Source organism: Capricornis sumatraensis, chromosome 14 (assembly GCF_032405125.1).
Source record: "Capricornis sumatraensis isolate serow.1 chromosome 14, serow.2, whole genome shotgun sequence".
In the NCBI taxonomy this organism is placed as follows: Eukaryota; Metazoa; Chordata; class Mammalia; order Artiodactyla; family Bovidae; genus Capricornis; species Capricornis sumatraensis.
In genome coordinates this window covers 72,323,215-72,342,725 of record NC_091082.1, presented here as the reverse complement: position 1 = coordinate 72,342,725, position 19,511 = coordinate 72,323,215, and the positions used below count along the sequence as shown (strand labels likewise).

At 44.9% G+C, this 19,511-nt stretch overlaps 1 protein-coding gene across 1 annotated transcript in view; it reads left to right on the top strand.

Annotated features, from left to right (window-relative positions):
• The window catches only part of COLGALT2 (collagen beta(1-O)galactosyltransferase 2), a 113,606-nt gene continuing 94,095 nt past the window's right edge, over positions 1–19,511 (top strand). Inside the window, exon 1 of the mRNA XM_068986301.1 lies at positions 1–263. Coding sequence (XP_068842402.1) covers positions 1–263 — 263 coding nt within the window. The remainder of the gene's footprint in view (positions 264–19,511) is intronic.

Sequence of the window (19,511 nt, the reverse complement as noted above, 5' to 3'; positions counted from 1 at the left end):
ATGGCCGCGCGCCCCGCCGCCCCCCTGGCCTGGGCGCTGCTGCTCCTCTCCTGGGCTCTGCTGCGCGGCGGCTGCCGGGCGCGCTTCGCCGCCGAGGCGGACTCCGAGGACGACGAAGAGGAGGCGGTGGTTTTCCCCGAGTCGCCCCTGCAGAGACCCACGGTGCTGGTGGTCGTCCTCGCGCGCAACGCTGCGCACACGCTGCCTCACTTCCTCGGGTGCCTGGAGCGCCTGGACTACCCCAAGAGCAGGATGGCCATCTGGTGAGCCGGCTGCGCCGGGCTGGGGGGCCGGGGGACCGCTCCGGACGCGCGGGAGACGTGGTGCGCACACCCCTCGCTGCCTGCCCGGGTCCTGGCCGGATCAGCGGTTGCGGTCGGGAAGGACGCGCGCGTCTGTGTGCGCCACGGGTGCTACTGGGGATAAGCAGCCCGCCCGGAGCTCCCCCGGGGACAGTGCGAATGGAGTGACCTCGTGCCTCTCCCAGATAGGGCTGGGGAGACGCCGCAGAAGTGCTAGCTTCTCCGCCTTTGCACTCGCGAAGATTCCTTTTTTCCCCACCTCTCATTTCTCGTCCGGGAGTGAGGAATAAAGGTGCCCGTCGTCGCCGCCGGCTCCCTGGGACGCGACATGGTCCGTCACTGCGGCTGGCAACGGGGGACTCCGGAGTGGCTGGGGTGCGCCGCCCCGGCTTCCAGGTGCCAGGCTTTCATCTCAGGCTGAAAAGTGGCTCCGGGTTCTCCCCGAGTGTGAGGGGAAAGGGGAGAGGGGGTCAGGATCCAGAGATTAAGGCTAGGTGGAGCCCGCTGCGTTCTAACCACGCCGCCACCGTGGATGCTGTCTCGTCTGAGCGCTCCAAGCTGTCCCGTCCCCGCATCCTGCCTTCCTCCCTGGGCCCAATCCCGCCGCAGATGCAAACATCGCCGGGTGCCTTGGGGTACTAAGTCCTGGGGACTGAGCAGCCTCAGGAAGGCAAACAGCAAAGATTTGATGCTCTTAGAATAGAGACCCGGGCCTGGTCCCGGTGCTTGCTGCGGGGAGGGTCAGGGCATCAGTGGGGGTGGCTGCCCATCTCAACTTGAGAACTTGGTCCTGTCCCCACATCTTTGTATAAAAGCAGATATCGGAGGGTGAGAATTTGATGGCCGGGTGAGCCTGTGGAGGAGAAGGTGGACCTTGACCAGAGGAGATAAGCCACCAGGACAAGAGGCCTTTGGTCTCCGGAGGAAGCTAGAGCCGTTGTCACGGGGGAACGAGTTCTGTCTTGTGTTGATAAAGGGAGCTGTCCACAGACAAAATATCCTTAAAGCCTTCGTGGGGCAGAAAGGGAGAAGAAAGGATAAAGCGGTAGCTGGAACTGGCAGCCTAAAGGTACCTGGTGGGCAAAGTGCAGAGGTGAGAAAGCAAACATGAGATATAGTACCGCACTGTGCTATACACTGCCTTACTATATACCCCGTTATACGTGCCGGCTGCCACGCAGGAGGGCATGTTATGTGGAAAGTGGGAACACTGGTGCAGCCAGGTTTTAAACCAGAGGATTTTTTTTTAACCATTTCAGTCCCAAAAGGAAATTTTGCAAGTGTCAGTTCTCAGATGCTTTCTTCAAAAGAGATGTTTTACAGTATGGCCTGTCTTTATGTATTGTTTAATTTTGAAGAACATCCCAGTAGTTACTAGGACATGAGTGAGTGCAGAAGTGAGTACGAGGCACAGGTTTTGCTATCCAATGTACAGACATTACCCCTTTTATCATATAGTAAACTTGGCACAGTGGTAAAGAATCCGCCTAGCAGTGCAGCAGATGCAAGAGATGCAGGTTTGATCCCTGGGTTAGGAAGATCCCCTGGAGTAGGAATTGGCAACCCACTCTAGTATTTTTGCCTGGAAAATTCCACAAACAGAGGAGCCTGGCGGGCTACAGTCTGTGGGGTCGCAGGGTGTCAGACACGACCGAGTGACTGCGCATACAGGCATGCAAACTTTTAAGAGATACTATGATCCTTATTTTACAAACAAAGACACTGAGGCTTGGATCAGTTTAGTAACTCCCTCACAGAATTAATAAATGATTAAAATGGGAATTTTAACCCTAGTTTGTTTCTAAAGACCACCTCCAAAAGGATAAAGGGAACACAATGTAAGCAAAATGTATATAAACCTATAAGCTACGTATTAAGAGACTTGATTTGTTTGTCACTAGCTTGACCTTGGTTTGGGGCCAGTTGCTTGGGAGTCACAGATATCAGTTTCCTCTCAGTAAAATGAGGGAATTAGAATAAGCGATTTCAGAATTTTTTTCTGGCTCTTGAATCCCATAGATTGTATGATATGATCATAATCATTGAGCAGTGATTGTACATCCTCAGTTCCCTGGATGTTCCAGATTCTATGGATGTTGGTGTTCTCTTTAGATAAAAAGCATTCCAATTCTGCATAGACCTTAGGGATCTCTTTTCCCTTACCCTTGTTCGTGGTTTATGGGACTGTACCTTTATGGTCAATGTTGGAAAGTTAAGGAAGAAACCCACAGCTTGGGTAAGGCCTTGGGCAACCCCTGCATTAGCCAGCCACTGAAGACTCTTCTTTGAGTTCTGGCTTAGAATGTTATATAATTTATTAAGTAAAAATAATAAAATGCCAGTTTTTAAATAGTCCTTTACAGCTTTCAAGGTACCAGCTGTGTTATCTCCTTTGATATTTGCTACCATCCTATGGAGAAATAAGATAATCTCCATTTCATAGAAGATATTGTGTCTAAAGTAACTAACTTAGTAAAGATTATATTAGCTTGTTAATTTCACAGATATTTAATAAGAGCTCACAGTTCTTCTGAGCACTTTACAGTTCATTTTCTGGTTTCATTTCCACAATAACCCCATCAGGCGTGTCTTATTATTATACCTTTTTACAGATGAGAAAACCGAGGTTTAAAGAGGTTGTGCAAGCATGTAAGTATGGGCTCCTAATCACCTGCTTTTGTGAGAACCAGGCATTATGCCCTGTTCAGGCAGGAAAAGGTTGAATAAGATGTGGCTCCTCATAGATAAATATGTGTTTGTTTGTTTTTTTAAACTAGGCAGTGTAAGGTGATCTGAGCGGCATTTGTAGCTATTGGGAGAGTGACTAAAGAGTTCTAAATCAGATTAGGGCAGTTGTGTGGTCATGGAAGATTGTTTTTTTTTTTTTTTTAGGATAGTTGACACTTAGTTTGAATTCAGTTTTGAAGGACAAATAGGAATCCACAAAAAACCTGGGAAGGAAGCAGGGTTCCAGAAATAGAGAGTAGCAAGTAAAAGAAAAAGGCACTGGGACATTAACCAGAGCTTCCTGTCAGGGAAGATAAAGTGAGTGGCAGGTCTAAGTTTTGCAAATCTCCAAACTCATTGCAGTGTACTCTGGAGCTGCTGACTTCATGACTAGCACTAGAAGATTATTTGACTGGGAAGGTAATGGGTTATAACCCTCCAGGAGAGGCAGTAACTCAGTTTAGGATGCTGTGGCTTTGAGGTGCTTCTACCAGTTACTTACTCCAATCTCAGCCCCACACTCTACTCTACATTCTGAGATGGCAAATTGACTAGTATCCATTCTGCAGAGCCAGCATATGCTGATGTCAAAAATAGGCAGTGTCAAAAATGGCCAGAACTTTATAAAACAGAACCATGTTGAGTGTAGGGACTGGGTTGCCAGCTTCGATTTCACCTGATTTTAGTAACTCTATGCAGACTCACTCTTCTTCTGCTTACCGTTAACAATGGCGGGAGGAGTATCTGATGAGATTTCTTTCCTGTATGAGTAATTAAAAGCCTGGTTCAGTGATCACATTCAGATTTCCCAGTAGTGTGATGTTTTTCCCTCAGCTAAAGTTCTGGACCAGATCTGTACTGAGTACCAACAAATTGACCTGAAAACCTCTTCAGAGGGTGAGTGCAGTTATTTCAGCATCAAGTTTATTTGTATTCAACTGAGTTAAAGAAAGTTTATATTTTAGAGATAACTTTGTACCAGTGAAAGGGAGAACTCACATCATTTACCTGTCTGATCTCAAAACCCCACCAAACTGTTTTCCTTCAGCTATCACAATTGTGATAAGGAACTAAGATAATCCTTGTGTTCTAATTAAAACCTGCACTGCTGAGATGAAGGGAAGTGGTCGGCATTGTGACCTGCAGCAGTGCACTTGAGTGGGTTCTCTTCAGTTCAGTGGAGCCGTGAATAGTGGCCTTAGCAGTAGAAGGAAGGCTGACCTCACCCCTCCCCCACTTCCCAAACCTATGATTAAGGGGGACAGTGCCCAGTAATATGATGATGAAAAATGGAGCTGGGCCCAAGGAAAGACATTGGACCCGAAAGACACATTAGTTTGTGTTTTGGAGAGCCTGCTGTTCCCTGTGGGAAGACAGTTGGGATTCACAGTCTGTGCAGTCACAAGGCAGTAACCATCATGTAATTACAGAACAATTTGGGCATTTCATTTGCTAGAGCTTTGAAAAGTAATATGTATGCTAACTTGGAAACCATCATATGGCTTTTAAATAAAGAGATGTTTCTGTTGACATAAACACTGACAGTGACAAACTTCTGCTTGTTCAGAGTACTGAGCCTGATGTTTTGCACACAGTTTTATCTGTGCAGTGTTTGGGGATTAGCTTGGATTTATAGCTACGTTTTAATGTCCAATCAGTAGCATTTTGTTGAATGTTTAACTTGATATACAAATATAAGTGTGGTTTATAAAATGTTCCAAACTAATACTAATGCTAGTTTTCATCAGCAGTGAGAATGATGTCATATTTTATCATTACCATCTTGACGTTAAGCATTTTTGTTTTACCTCTAGATGGAAGTTTCAGCTCATGGCTGAAAACATATATGGTACTTGAGTCCACTTCTACCCATTATTTTATTTTCCTCACCTTACCCTTGCCTCCTCCCCGCTTTGTCCTCCAAGCCTGGTAGTTTAGTTTGGAGGGGAGAGTATGAAAATTAGAGTCAGACAGACTAGGGCTCAAATCTCCTGTATGCTCATGGGCACGTCAGTGAAGCTCTAAGCCTAGCTGCTTCATCTGGAAATGACTAATAATTATACATACCTCAAAGAGTTATTGGGCTTCCCTGGTGGCACTAGTGGTAAAGAACCCACTTGCTAATGCCAGAGATGCAGGCAACAAGTGTTCGATCCCTGGGTTGGGAAGGTCCCCTGGAGAAGGGAATGCCTACCCACTCCAGTATTCTTGCCTGGAGAATCCCATGGACAGAGGAACCTGGCTGGCTACTGTCTATAGGGTCCCAAAGAGTCGGACTTGATTGAAGCAACTTAGCGTGTTTGCAAAGAGTTATTGTAACAAGCAAATGAGATAATGTAATACAATGTTTTTTACACATGTGCTACTAAATAGAAAATAGTTGCCATTTCCTATATGTCTTTTCCTTTGGGTCTCATTGCCATTACATTTCTCTTCCTTTCTCTCCTCTTTAAAATTTTAAAATGAAAAATTTAAAGAAGAAATATGTTCAAGCTCTGTTTATTTCCTTGCTTACAACAAAAATTATCAGCCTAATGGAAATTAACATTTATGGAAGGGCTGTTCTAAACACTTTGGTATGATAACTGATTTACTCCTGACAGCAAGCCCAGGTGAGAACTGTCATCGCTGTCTTCACTTTACGCAGGAGGAGACTGAGGCACAGAGAATTTAAAAAACTTGTCTGGGCTCACAAGGCTAGTGCATGGTGGAGCCAGGATGCGATTCAGGCAGTTAATGTCTCAGACTGAGTACAGATGGTCTGTTTAAGATCAAGAAAGGACCAATTAGTTCTAGTTTTTGCTTCTGTCAGTTGACCCAACTTAGAAAGATAAGAGTGCCAGTGTTTCTTTCAAAGAAGAATAGCCCCTTCTGCTTGAATGACACGAGGACTCAGTGGTTCCCTTCCGCTGTCTTGTTAATTTCATCAGTTAGCTTAGGCACTTGATAGTTACTAAACTTTGTTTTGTGTTGGTAGATTTTATAGGAATAGAATGAGACTAAATATATGGGTTGTACATAAATATACAGGTCACTTCCCAGGATCTCAGCTATTTAGCAACAGAAAAATTTATCAAGGATTTTTAGTGACAAACGAATACGACAGCATTATTCATATTCATGGTGATGGAAGCATTTTTGGTAAGAGAGAGGGTCAGCTTTTCAGCCTTTTTAATTAGTGGTCTTGGATTTGATTGACACATAAACTCAACTTTCTTCCAAATAGTGGAAGAAAACTATGAATCCTCCTCCCATCCTACAATTTCAAAACAGGATGGGACCTCAGAATTACATGTTTCCTTTGGGTAAAAAGTGAAGTCACCTATCATTTTGCTCGAGTTCAGACAAATTGCTTGCAGAGTTAAAATGGATGCCTAAATTGCCCTGGATCTGTTTTATTAATTGACTTCCACAGGTGCAGAAACCAAAGCACAGGATAGTTAAGGGATGCTCCCCTACTATATTATATAATGAATAAGTGTTGGGGTGCAATAACAGATTTCTAGATTTTTAAGCCCTTTGTTGCTCAGTGGTTGGGTATTTTATAATGCTGAGTGGTTTATAATCAGTATTGCTCCTGGGTTAAAGGAGCATGCAGTTTTTCTAAGCAGAGTTTGGTTTCACTCTGTCTTCAACTCTGTTCTCCCTATGATTCCATTGCTGAGTTTCTTTGCGACTCCAGGTACATAAGCACGCTCCCTGTGGCCCTCTCCCTTGACTGTCTTGGTGGTCAGAGGAATGAACAATGAAAGCTTTGTAATCAGAAAGGCTATTGGTTGTGCCTCAGTCCTTTTTGCAGGACTTACATGTCCTCATGGGTCCTATGATTGTGAGGCACTGTCTTCAAGTCTAAGACACACTATAGTAGGTCCATTATAAGGCTTATCTAGGGAGTATAGTAGAACTATTATAAGGCTCAGTTCTGCACATTTCTTCAAATCATGTAACAATATACAGTCAAGTTAAAGTTTGAGAGAAAATGATCAGCCCATAGCCTGGTTGTTAGTTCTATTCACCAGTTGCCATCTGAGGTTACCAGTTACCATGAAGAGGTTGCACTGTAAGTGTTTAAATCATGGCTATGATTCATCAGGAATTATAAAATGTGTATACTGTATATGTCTTGACATTTTTATTCTCTAAGGAGTGACTTGTTCATTTAATTGCATTCATATTCTCAGCATATCAAATTGCTGGGGTGTTTTTTAAGTTAAATCTGTTACAGTCCTCATAGGTGGCTCAGATGGTAAAGAATCTGCCTGAAATGTGGGAGACCCAGGTTCAATCCCTAGATCGAGAAGATCCCCTGGAGGAGGAAATGGCAACCCACTCCTGTATTCTTGCCTGGAGAATCCCATGGACAGAGGAGCCTGGTGGGCTACAGTCCACTGGGTTGCAAGAACTGGACACATTTGAGCGACTAACAGTTAATTTTTTCAAGCATTTTCTTTCCTGATTGTTTCTCTTTTATTTAATTTTTAAATTTGCTTTTTATATTTTTATTTTTCTGGCTGCACCGCATGGCAGGCAGGATCCTAGTTCCCTGACCAGGGTTCGAACCTGTGCCCCCTGCAGTGGAATCACAGAGTCCTAACCACTGGACCACTAGGGATCCCCCTGAAAATTGTACACAGCAACAACTGTGGGGCTGGCTAGCCCCTGTCCCCTGGATTTTGTCCAGGCAGTCATGTCCCCATCAGGCCCACCCTGTGTGAACTTGTGATTGGCTCCTGCTGTCCGACTCTCGTATGTGGCTTGGCTGACCCCTGTAGGCAATTGGGTGGTGACCGCTGCGCTCTGCTCAGGCTTCTCAGGATCCCTAGGGCTCAAGTGGTGAGTGCTTTCTAGAACCAGAAGGCTTGGGAAGCTGCCAGCGAGTGACCTAGTGGTAAAATGATCAGAATTGCATTACTTTTCCCTCAGCTCTCCATTCCCATGGTTGGAATGCTGTGTGTGAATGTTCATAAAAGTAAAAAAGCATCTCGTTATAGGAGGTAATTGAGAAGCCATGCAGAATATAAATAGGAGTGGCTGTAATTAATTCCCTGGAACTTGCTGCCATTCAGAGCCATGAAAACAGAGCATTTGTGGTCGGTGACTTCAGCCAAGTCTCTTGCATGAATTAAACCTTAGATTTGGCTGGAAGGCATTTCTTTTCCTCTCTAGGAGCACCGTCCAGAAATCCTGTCGAACTCAGACTTCCCATAATGGCTTCATGACATCCTGCCAAGGCTAAATGTATGATTTTGTAATGCATCTCATTTAATTGAGGCAGCAATTGTAATTATTTTAGTTGTTTGTCAGGTTCAGCAAGCTGATACCTTCCCCCCGCCCCGACTTAACTGGTTTAGCTGATGAGATTTTGTTCAGCAAACATAATGCAAAGTAATCTCCTTTGCCCCAACATTTTTGATTAATGTTTCAAAACCACTTAGAAGATGTACATTTCAAAAAATACAAATGATAGCATAAGTAATGATCCTAGGCTGCACACCCCTAAGAAGATGGCAGAAGGCTGTGGCCAGGGGTGGGGGGCAGGCTGCCCTGATGAAGCAGTCTCCTGAGTACTTAGTTTAAGGGATAAATGGGCTATGTTGGAAGCATTCTTCTCACCTCCTAGGTTGGATCACTTCAAAGTCTATTGAGGGACATATCAGGCTAGAGAGAGGAAGTTCCTTAAATGGAGTTTTCCCCATTTTGGCCATTGCCATGATCTGAACATCTGTATGGACCACAAAGTTCATATATTGAAACCCTAACCCCTAGAGATGACTGTGTTAGGTGGTGGGGATTTTTGGGGGTGCTTCAGTTGTGGGGGGTGAAGCAAGAATGGGATTAGTGCTGTCATACGGGGTCTCCAGAGAGCTCCCTCCTCTCTTCCACCACGTGAGGACGCCGCAGGAAGTCTACAGCCCTGAAGATGGCCTTCACCAGAACCCGACCATGCTGCCGTCCTCGTCTTGGACTTCCAGCTTCCAGAACTATGAGAAATAAATTTCTGTTGTATATGAGTTACCCAGTCTGTAGTATTTACTTAGAGCAGCCCAGATAGACTAAGATAGCTGTCAAGCCCAGGAAAAGCATGGAGGTAGCCCAAAGTACCTACATTTTAGACAGTAAAGAATAAAACTCTTACTCTCCAGTTTCTTTGACTTCTGAGAGAAATTGTATACATTTTGGAGGTGGGGAGGGCAGTGGACCATGTCCAACTTTCCTGTTCTTACAGGGCAAGAAATGATTCTGTGAGAAAGAGGAATGTGTGGTTGTGTGTTGATTGACGTTCTCCCTAAAAGTCATATTGGGTGAGAAATTGCCACTTTTCAGGGTCTTGGGAAAGGCAGGATTTCCAACAAGTTCCAACAGTGGAACTTAAATTTCTGGGTTATCCATGAGAAATATGGTCATGGACAGTTGGAGCCATGGCATTTCCAACACAGAGTCCCTTGCTGGACTGCTGGACTGCTTTTTCGTCTCTTGGTTTCCAGCCAGCCCCATAATTTGTCCAAGCTCCACACACCACAGTGATTATGGCTGAGACCCGCCAAGATAGTGGAAAGTTGCTGCCAAGTGGAATCAGGATTTTTCATGTCATCGCTGCACCACAGAACAGTAAGCTTATATGCAGCTCTTCCAGAGCTGCATTCCCTCTGCTGGAAGCAGGTGGGGTGGAAGGGCATTCAGACAGTCAGACCGTGTCTTACATTTCAGATAGATTTTGTAGAGTTGGCCTGTAAAGCTCAGAACAGCCAGGATACTAAAATATTTTAGAAAATCACAAGTCTCCCCTCTGCCTTTCCTCAGTCTTGTTAGACTCTGTGTTCAGTCACCAAGTTGCGTCCAACTCTTTGTGATTTCATAAACTGCAGCACACCAATCCTTCACAAGCTCCTGGAGCTTGCTCAAACTCATGTCCATTGAGCCAGTGATGCCATCCAACCATCTCATCCTCTGTTACCCGCTTCTCCTCTTGCCCTCAATCTTTCCCAGCCTCAGGCCTGGAATCTGTATCTTAAACATGTGCGCAAGTAATTTATATGCACCTCTGGTCTGGGAACTGTAGGAGCTGAGTGCCTAGAAGGTCCCGTGAAGAATAAGGGGCCCTCATAGAGGGACTGAGGACTGTATATGCATCCAAAGTACAGGCCATGGGATTTTCAAAGCTTGGAAAGTTGGCACATGCTGGAATCTTCTACACCCCAGGTTCCAGATGCTTAAGCAATCAAGAAGGCCAAGGGGTTTTCTTACTAAGAGAAATTGTAATGTACAGGATTACAAAGAAGAGGCTCTGCCAGGCAGCATCATTTGTACTTTTTACGGAGTCAAGCACATGTGTCCTTCCTCCTTCCAATAGTGGCTATTTAAAAAAATTTTTTTTTAATTTAAGGGAGTGCCTCAGATTGCCCATTATATGAAGAGCCTTGCACTGGGGCTTGATGTAAAATGACACTCCCTCCAACCCTCTCATTTGCTCAGTTATCTCACATCATGAGCTCATGAAGTATTTAGGTTTATAGAAGAAAAGCTGTCTACTGATGAACATCTCTAATAGTCTAGAGGGAAATCAAACCAGTGTGTTTCTTTCTACTGAGTGGTAGTCATTGACCCACTTCAGTACCCATATCCCCTTATCTTATTTCTTTTGTGCTGGTATTTAATTTTCTTACCTTTGATTTTCTCTTTGGCATGCCATTAAAACTCCTCCTATCATGTGTGAAAAGAATAAACAGTCTATTAAATAAGTTTAGTTGAAAAGTGAAAAGTGTTAGTTGTTTAGTCGTGTCTGACTCTTTGCAACCCCGTGGACTATAGCCCAAAAGTTTCTTCTGTCCATGGGATTTCCCAGGCAAGAATGCTGAAGTGGGTTGCCACGCCCTTCTCCAGGGAATCTTCCCGACCCAGAGACTGAACCCGGGTCACCTGCATTGCAGGCAACTTCTTTACCATCTGAGCCACCAGGGAAGCCCAGGTGAGTTGAAGTTCAGCCTTAATATTATGATATTACCAAGTCCCTAACCTGGTGTCTGCACTGGTTGTGAAACCAAAATACAACTTTTCGGAAATTCACGCTATTCAAGTCCACTATACCAAAGGTTTTTCTGAGTTTGCCACTGCTGCACAATGGTATGTTGAGGGTTGGTAAAGTAACATTATTACAACCTCACCCACAGGCAGCCTTCTCTGGGGACGATCACAACTCAGTTGCTAAATCTCATACTGTTTATACCCTTGTTTTATTGTGTCCTTTAGGTAACACTGTAAATGTCCTCAAGGGTATGTGTCCCATTTTCTTTTCAAGTCCTTCCCCTTCTCTGAAATGTGAGCTGCATTCCACAGCTCATTGCCTCCTGCCAAGAAGATCATGATCACCTGGGACGGAAGGTGAAGCCAAGTGCACTGGGGTCTCCAGGACCGTGGTCTCCAGCCCAAAGCAGCCTCGTCCATTTCCCCTGCCCCCTGCATTGTGCAGAACTCCTCGTTTTCTAATTTATGTTGCCTTGTGGGTTTCCTTGGTGGCTCAGCTGGTAAAGAATCCACCTGCAATGTGGAAGACCTGGGCTCCATCCCTGAGTTGGGAAGATCCCCTGAAGAAGGGAATGGCTACCCACTCCAGTATTCTGACCTGGAGAATTCCATGGATGGTATAGTCCATGGGGTTGCAAAGAGTCGGACACGACTGAGCGCCTTTCACTTCACTTCTGTGAGTGGACAGGGAGGTGCTGTTTACTTGTGTCACTTTGAACAAGCCCTTATTCTCTCTGGACCTCAGTTTCTCCTCCATAACAAAAGAGAGAGGTGCCAGAACTGTGGCTTTAAAATGTGGCTGCTTATTAGAATCATTTGATTAAAATATAGAAAAAAAATACTGATACCTAGGCCCCACCTAGACATCACTTAGGTCTGAATCTCTGCAATAGGATCAGGGCAAGCGACATATTTTGAAAACTTCCCAGAGAATGGGCCTGTGTGGCCAAACGTAAGAACCCCTGGATGAGACAGATGTTCTCTGGAATCCCTTCCTGATCTGACATCAGTAGCCCCTGCATGGAAGTGCTCAGTCACTCAGTTGTGTCTGACTCTTTGCGACCCCTTGGACTGTAGCCCAACAGGCTCCTCTGTCCATGGGTTTCTCCAGGCAAGAATACTGGAGTGGGTTGCCACGCCCTCCTCCCGGAGATCTTCCCGACCCAGGGATCTTGCATTGCCAGGTGTACTCTTTATTACTGAGCCACCTGGGAATCCCCTTCATGGAAGTAACGAAATCTAAAGAATTTTCATGAAACATAACACTGCATGATTGATGTTTCCTGGACCCTCAGCTGAATTTTAGATCTTTTGGGGAGTGGCCTAAAAAAAAAGTCTTAAGTTTTCTTGGAAGCTCATTTTTATTTCACACTGTTGTGTGCATGAAAGTTGCTTTAGTTGTGTCCAACTCTTTGCCATCCTATGGACTGTAGCCCGCCAAGCTCCTCTGTACCTGAGATTATCCAGGCAAGAATACTGGAGTGAGTTGCCATGTCATCTTCCAGGGGATCTTCCCAACCCAGGAACTGAGCCATCGCCTCTTCCGTCTCCTGCATTGGCAGGAGGGTTCTTTACCACCAGCGTTCAGCCTGTTGTGTACGGTGCCCAAAGGTGTTCCCTAAAAGTGTTGTCTCCTGCAGAAGGCCTGGGCCACATGATGACTTAACTGCCAAGGGGACGTGGCAGCAAGAGGGCTGGCTTTGAGAGCACAAATTGGAACTTCTCAGGATGGGCCTGTGTGCCCCAGGTGGAGAGCAGTGGTGGCCCGGGCTTCCTTCCTGTGGCACAGAGGCTGCCCCTTGGCTAAGGAACTGTGGACATCAAGGCTTCAAAGCACATTCAGGCAGGCTGTGGCCACTCAGGATTCCTTCCCAGTGTGTGTTTTGGTGTGCTGCCCAGCCTCACTTTCAGGCATTCTGTTTCACACTGGTGCAGGGCCTCTAATCACCCCTGGGTATTGCATTTCTGATGTTACTTTTAATGGTTTTGGAGTCCAGCTTCTTTTGTTTCTAGATTTGCATAAACAGTGCTGCCTTTGTCCTGCGGTCTTGACACAGCTTCAAAGCCTTGACTGGGCATCAAAGATGCACTGAATCCCCATTTCTTAGGCATCAGATTGCAGCAAGGCCAGCAGGTGACTGAAGGTCACAGCCCCACTTCTGGGCCAGTTTGCTGTCTCCCAGAGATTAGATTCTGCCAAGGCCCCTTTGATAGTGGTGTTGAATCTTAATAACTTGTTTTCAAGGCCTGTGCAAATGCTCGTGAACTAAAGGGACCCACTGCTGGCATCTATCTGAGGAGGAAAAGAGAGTAACTCACTAATATTTGCTGAATCTCACCCCACCCCACCCCATGAGAGACAGATTATTAAGGGTCCCTCTGGGAAGCATAGAAACCTCAGATCCACTAGCCAGTCTTCGCTGATGTTGGCATGGTGGTGGCCAAAGCCTCATTTTCCCATGGAGCTTATCAAAATAAAGGCAGTAACTGACCTCTTAGTTATCCGTCCCTGGATAGCCTGTCTTTTGGATACACAGAGGCCAGCTTTTGATAACAGGTCAGCTTGGTCCAATCATCCAGCACCCTGCTCAGCTGTCTCTCTCTCTCTATCTTGGTGTTGCCCAGTTGTATGTTTAGACAGTAGAGAGTGATTTTCATCTCAGAAACATTCCACATAAGGCATTCCAGTATGAGTTTTATCTGGTTTCTTAGCTGTTTGCGCTTTTGCATCAACTATGCCATGCACCACCGCATTCTCAGATTTTCTTGAATTCTCCACCTTGCCTTGGTCTCTTCATCCATGCCCAGGGCCAGGTAGGCTGATTTTTAAAGACCTTTCTAGCCACAGCATGTTATGAATTTGTAGTTCCCCAAGTGATACCATGAAAAATAAAACAACTTAGTCTGTTGCCACATTACTTAAGATGCTTTTTGGGCCTTTTTTAAAATTTGTACTTAGATATAACTTTTCAGTACTTTTGACTTAGCCTTGTCTCATGTCATTGCTGAATAGACTGATGGTTCATATCTATAACAAATTATAAAATTTTTTGCCCTTTGGGATGGTTAATTTTATGTGTCAGTGGTGCCTGGATATGTGGTCAGGCATTATTCTGGATGTTTCTTGAGGGTGTTTTTAGCTGAGATTTATATTTAAATCAGTGGCCTTCAAGTAAAGCCTCCCATAATGTTGGTGGGCCCCATTCCATCAGTTGAAGGCATGAACAACACAAAAGACTAACCTCCTGCAGCAAGAAGGAAATGTGCCATCAGCCTGCCTCTGGACCTGAGCTGCAACACTGGCTCTTCCCTGAATCTCCAGCCTGCTTTCCTACCCTACAAATTTTGAACTTGCCCATATCCATGACTACATGAGCCAGTTCCTTAAAATATCCCCCCCACAACAGATAGAGAGGAAGTAAATATATTATATAGAGGTATATATTATATGTATTTTGTCTCCCTCTACCCCCCACTTCTTTCTCTCTCTGACTCTCCAGCTATCTGTTGGTTCCGTTTCCCTGGAGAACCTTGACTAGTATAACCTTTATCCTGAAAGAAAATGCCATCTCTTTCATGAACAACAGCTGAAAGAAGGGCTGTGCTGAGAAGAAAAAGAACCCAGAGAATTATGTCAGAAGATCTGAAAGCTGGGAAAACCATTGCTGTGGACATCTGGGGTGGAATAGTTGTGGTATGAGTGTATACACTGACTTTTCTCATGCGTGCAAAATAAGTAAGTGCAGGTTTTCCTTAGAAGGTGTCCCCCTTCCCCGCAACCTTTTTTTTTTTTTTTTTGGAAAAGGCAGAAGTAGGAGTTTAGCATTTGCCATTGTGATGGGAAACAATATACATGTTTGTTCTTTGCAGAAGCTGCCGGTCAGTGTGTAGGCCTGTGTCTTTTGCTTGGTCTACCGTGTAAGGGAATTAGCTTGCGTGTGCACTTTGGGGTTAGCAGAACCTGGCACTGGAAGGCAAGTGTCATCAGGCTAATGGGCTATTGCATTGAAGTGATAGCGCCTCCCCAGAGAGAGGCTTTACTTCACAGCGCTGTCATTTATTGTGGAGATGCTGAAGATCGGTCTCCGATGACACCTCCAGAGACCAGAGGCATGAGTGCCTGTGAAAGATCCTTGTAACATGGAGCTGGTTGGAGCTGTGACTACCCTTGCCGATGCTTTAACACAGAAGCTGAGGTTGGTTTTTCATGTCTGGGCTGCAGAAAGATCAAATCAGAAAGGCGACAGTTTTCTTTTCCAAAGAGAGTTCTCATTGGTGAGTCTTGGACTTACATTCCTGGGGTTCAGTCTAAAATGAAACTCTTCCTTTTTTGAACTGAGTAAAAAATGAGTCCATCTGCTGATGAACCAGAATGATCTTGAGAAAGCCCTGCTCTCTGGCTGCCTCTCTCAGCTCTCTCTCATCTTGGCTACTCTGCTGATACTCTCAAGCTGTTAGCTAGCTGCCTGCATTCGCAACCATCTAGCACCAGCTGTTTTGAGTTTCTGGAGAAAATTTTCTAGGATGCCTTTGTTACACTGGGGTTCATGCATGGTAGCATAAAATGTGCTAGTGAGTTTTTCTTCTAATAGGACAGTAAATGTGACTTAAGGCACAGAGGGTCAGTTTCTGCCATGAAGTGAAGTGGAGTTTGAAGTTTTTCCTCTTCTCTGTAACTGGGTATCTGACATTTGGTGTTCCTTCCCCTAATTTGTTTGGTTTTGTGGCTCAGATGGTAAAAAATCTGCCCACAATTTGGGAGACCCGGGTTTGATCCCTGGGTCGGGAAGATCCCCTGGAGAAGAGAATGGCAACTCACTCTAGTATTCTTGCCTAGAGAATTCCCTGGACAGGGGAGCCTGGTGGGCTACAGTCCATGGGGTTACAAAGAGTTGCAACTGAGTGACCACTCCCACCCCATACCTAATCTGTGTATCAGCTGTCAAGTTTTAGATAACAAGTTGCAGTGACATTCTATAACTTTGAGCTAGAAAGCAAATAGTTTCTCTAAAAAGAATGCTCTATCTTTTGGATGGCAAAAGGGTCAGCAGATGAAAATAACATCATCTGTGTTTTACCTTCTGAAATCATTTCTCCATAGCAGATTTTTGGGGTTCTCATTCTAGTTAAATCTTGCTACTTTTACTTATTACTCTTATTAACATCATGGATTTGGCTCCATTTTCTCTTTCCCAATCCTTTGCTTTGCTTTTTTTTTTTTAAGTAGCATTTTTCAAGGTAGTTTTGATTAATTTATTGATAGATTGATCAGTTTATTCATATAGAATTAGAAATATTAAAAATGCAAGAGTCTTATCTGAAATAGTTAGGAGAAGCTATTCTTCACATCACCTTGTGAAAAATGATTATGAATTTAAAAAATCCAGACAGGTAATTCTTGTTTTCAGCAACATAAAACACACACACACACACACACACGCAACTATATTTACCTTCCTTGGCCTTGATCCCTGAGAAGATCAAGGTTACACATGGTTATAGTCTGTTGTTAATTTCACCCTGGGTGGTAAAATAATACACTGTGGTTTCCAGACCCCTGAAAAATCAACGGGTAACAAGTGAGGTCATTTTTGGTGTAAGAATTGCATATATCATTGTCTCAAAAGACACATGGGCTGCAGATCCTGTCTGCGGACCTGCTTCAAATACTGTGTGAACTCCTGGTTCAGTTTGAACTTGGACTTTAATCTCACTTCTACACTTCAAAGAGCTTGAGTGCTGCACATCCTCCACCAAGTAGATACTAAAACAAAACCAGCAACCTATTGTTAAACGGAAAATGAAAGAGACAACAGTAGTCATTTATGATTCTTTACATCTAATTCTTTCACTAAGAAGAACTTCAAGTATTTTTTCCACGCTCCATAGAAAAGTAGAAAATTTTATTTCTTTTCAAGTGTTTTTAAGTAAGGAATCCGCCTGCTAGTGCAGGAAGACAAGGAAACGCAGGTTTTCTCCCTGGGTTGGGAAGATCCCCTGGAAAAGGAAATGGCAACCCACTCCATTGTTCTTCCCTGGAAAATCCCATGGATGGAGGAACTTGGTGGGCTACACTCCATGGGGTCACGACTGAGCATGCACACACACATACACACAAATATTGAAGCAATATGTACAAATATGAGAGGGATGGATATTTGCTTGCCTTACCTTAAAGGCCTGCTGTTTCAGAGGTGAACTGACTATAACCAGCAGTGTGGTGACCGACCTCCATGGTGGTTCCCCATGATCCACGCCTCATTCCTGGTGCTCCCTACTTTCCAGTGTCTACTAAAAAGATACACAATGTGTGAGTTGCGAGTGACGTTTTATTTGGAGGCAAAATGAGGACTGCAGCCCAGGAGCCAGCATCTCAGATAGCTCTGAGACACTGCTCCAAAGAGACAGAGGGGCAAGGTCAGTATGTAAGATTTTGGCGAAGGGGGAGTTCAGTGCAACCAAGCATTTACTTTACTGAAGGGTTTCTGCTAGTCACAAGGAGCTTTTCTAATTACGAAGAGATGCAAGCATTAGGGTCATGAATCCAGAAAATATCTAACTGTCTAAAGACCTGTCCCACCAGTTTCCCTGGAGCACAGAGTGCCTCATTCTCTACCCTGAATTCCCCTCAGGTGTGTTGAAAGTTGTCAGCTGTAGCAGAACAGGGTTCAGTCTCTGCAGAGGCAGATGGCAAATGCCCCTGTTTTTGTTGTTCAGTCGCTGGCAGATGCTCTTGCAAAGTGCCAGTTTGTGGTTGACACCAGCCTCCTCCCATGCTGTCTCCCATGGGTGGAAGTGAGAGTATGTGACTTTACAGGTCAGATCATAAAAGGCGTTGTAATTTCTGCTATTGTCACGTGGACTGCTTACCCTGGGGGCTGCCCCCTGTGCCAGGAGGACATTGAAGTGGTCCCAAGGAGAGGTCCATGTAGAGAGGAATTAAGGCCTGCAACCAACAGCTAGCATCGGCTTGCTGCCATGTGAAGGATCCTCCAGGTAGTCAATTTTTCAGCCCAGTCCAGGTTTTGGGTGACATCTGTTTATAAGGCCAGGAGAAATTCCAAGTGCAAATGTCCTAAACACGTGACCTACAAGTCTAAGAACATTAGCTTTGTCAATTTTTGAGATGCTGTGTGTACAGAAACAGACCCCGGGTCCGTGGAGCCTATACTAGGAGAGAGCAACGATAAACAACAACAAAAACAAACCAGATGCTTTGAAAAGATGTGTTAAGGAGAAAGCAAAACAGAGTAATAGGGTATGGATGAAGTCGTTGGGTAGGAGAGTGCTTCATATATACGGTGGTCAGAGAAGGGCTTTTTGAGGGGGTGCTATTTGAGCCAAGCCCTGAATATGAGAATGAACCACCTTATCAAGGGAGGGTAGGGCTGGAGAAGAAAAGGGAGCCAGTCAGGTTCCTAAATCAGAGAAAGGTTATGCTTGTTGGAGGAAAACAAGGTGGATCGGTTGATCTGTTTTGGACTTTTGTCAGATTTGCTGTCTAACCAGCATTCCATTCTTCTTTTGGGGAAAATATGGTCAGTTTTCAGTATCATCAACAATAGTATAACAATAGTACTTTGCGACCCCACGCACCCACCAGGCTCCTCTGTCCATGGGATTTTCCAGGCAAGAACACTGGAGTGGGTTGCCATTTCCTTCTCCAGGGGATCTTCCTGACCCGGGACTCGAACCCGGGTCTCCCACATTGTAGGCAGACGCTTTTACTGACTGAGCCACCAGGGAAATCCCCAACAATGGTATAACAACACCTATATGTTGTTCACTCTCTAAATCATGTCCGACTCTTTGCAACCATATGGACTGTGACATGCCAGGCCTCACTGTCCCTCACTGTCTCCCAGAGTTTGCCCAAGTTCATGTTCATGCTATCCAACCATGTGCGTATCAACCTGTGTGACATACTGTTAAACCCTCGCCAGTTGGGAAATAAGTATGTGTCATTAACCCAATTTGAGTACTGTGTCAGCAAATCTGCTACTTTAGCACCCCCTGCATCCTGATTGAGCTTCCCCAGTGGGTGAGAGGTAAAGAATCCACCTGCAGTGCAGGAGCCACAGGAGATGCGGGTTCGATCCCTGGGTCGGGAAGATCCCCTGGAGGAGGGCATGGAAACCCACTCCAGCATTCTTGCCTGGAGAATTCCACCGACAAAGGAGCCTGGTGGGCTACAGTCCATAGCGCTGCACAGTCAGACACGACTGAAGTGACTTAGCACGCACCGCATGTGCACAACTTGATTACACAGTGAAATGCTCTCAGAAGACTTTTTTGCATCTTTCTGTATTGTCATCAATGGCAGTGCCATTACTGATAGGATTCAAGGGGCAGTATTCTTAAAAAGTGCTTTGTTTTAAAATGACATAGTAAAACTAAACACAACATAAAACCCAAATAAGAAGTGAAGACGTTCTACACATCCAGCAAAGAATCTAGAAA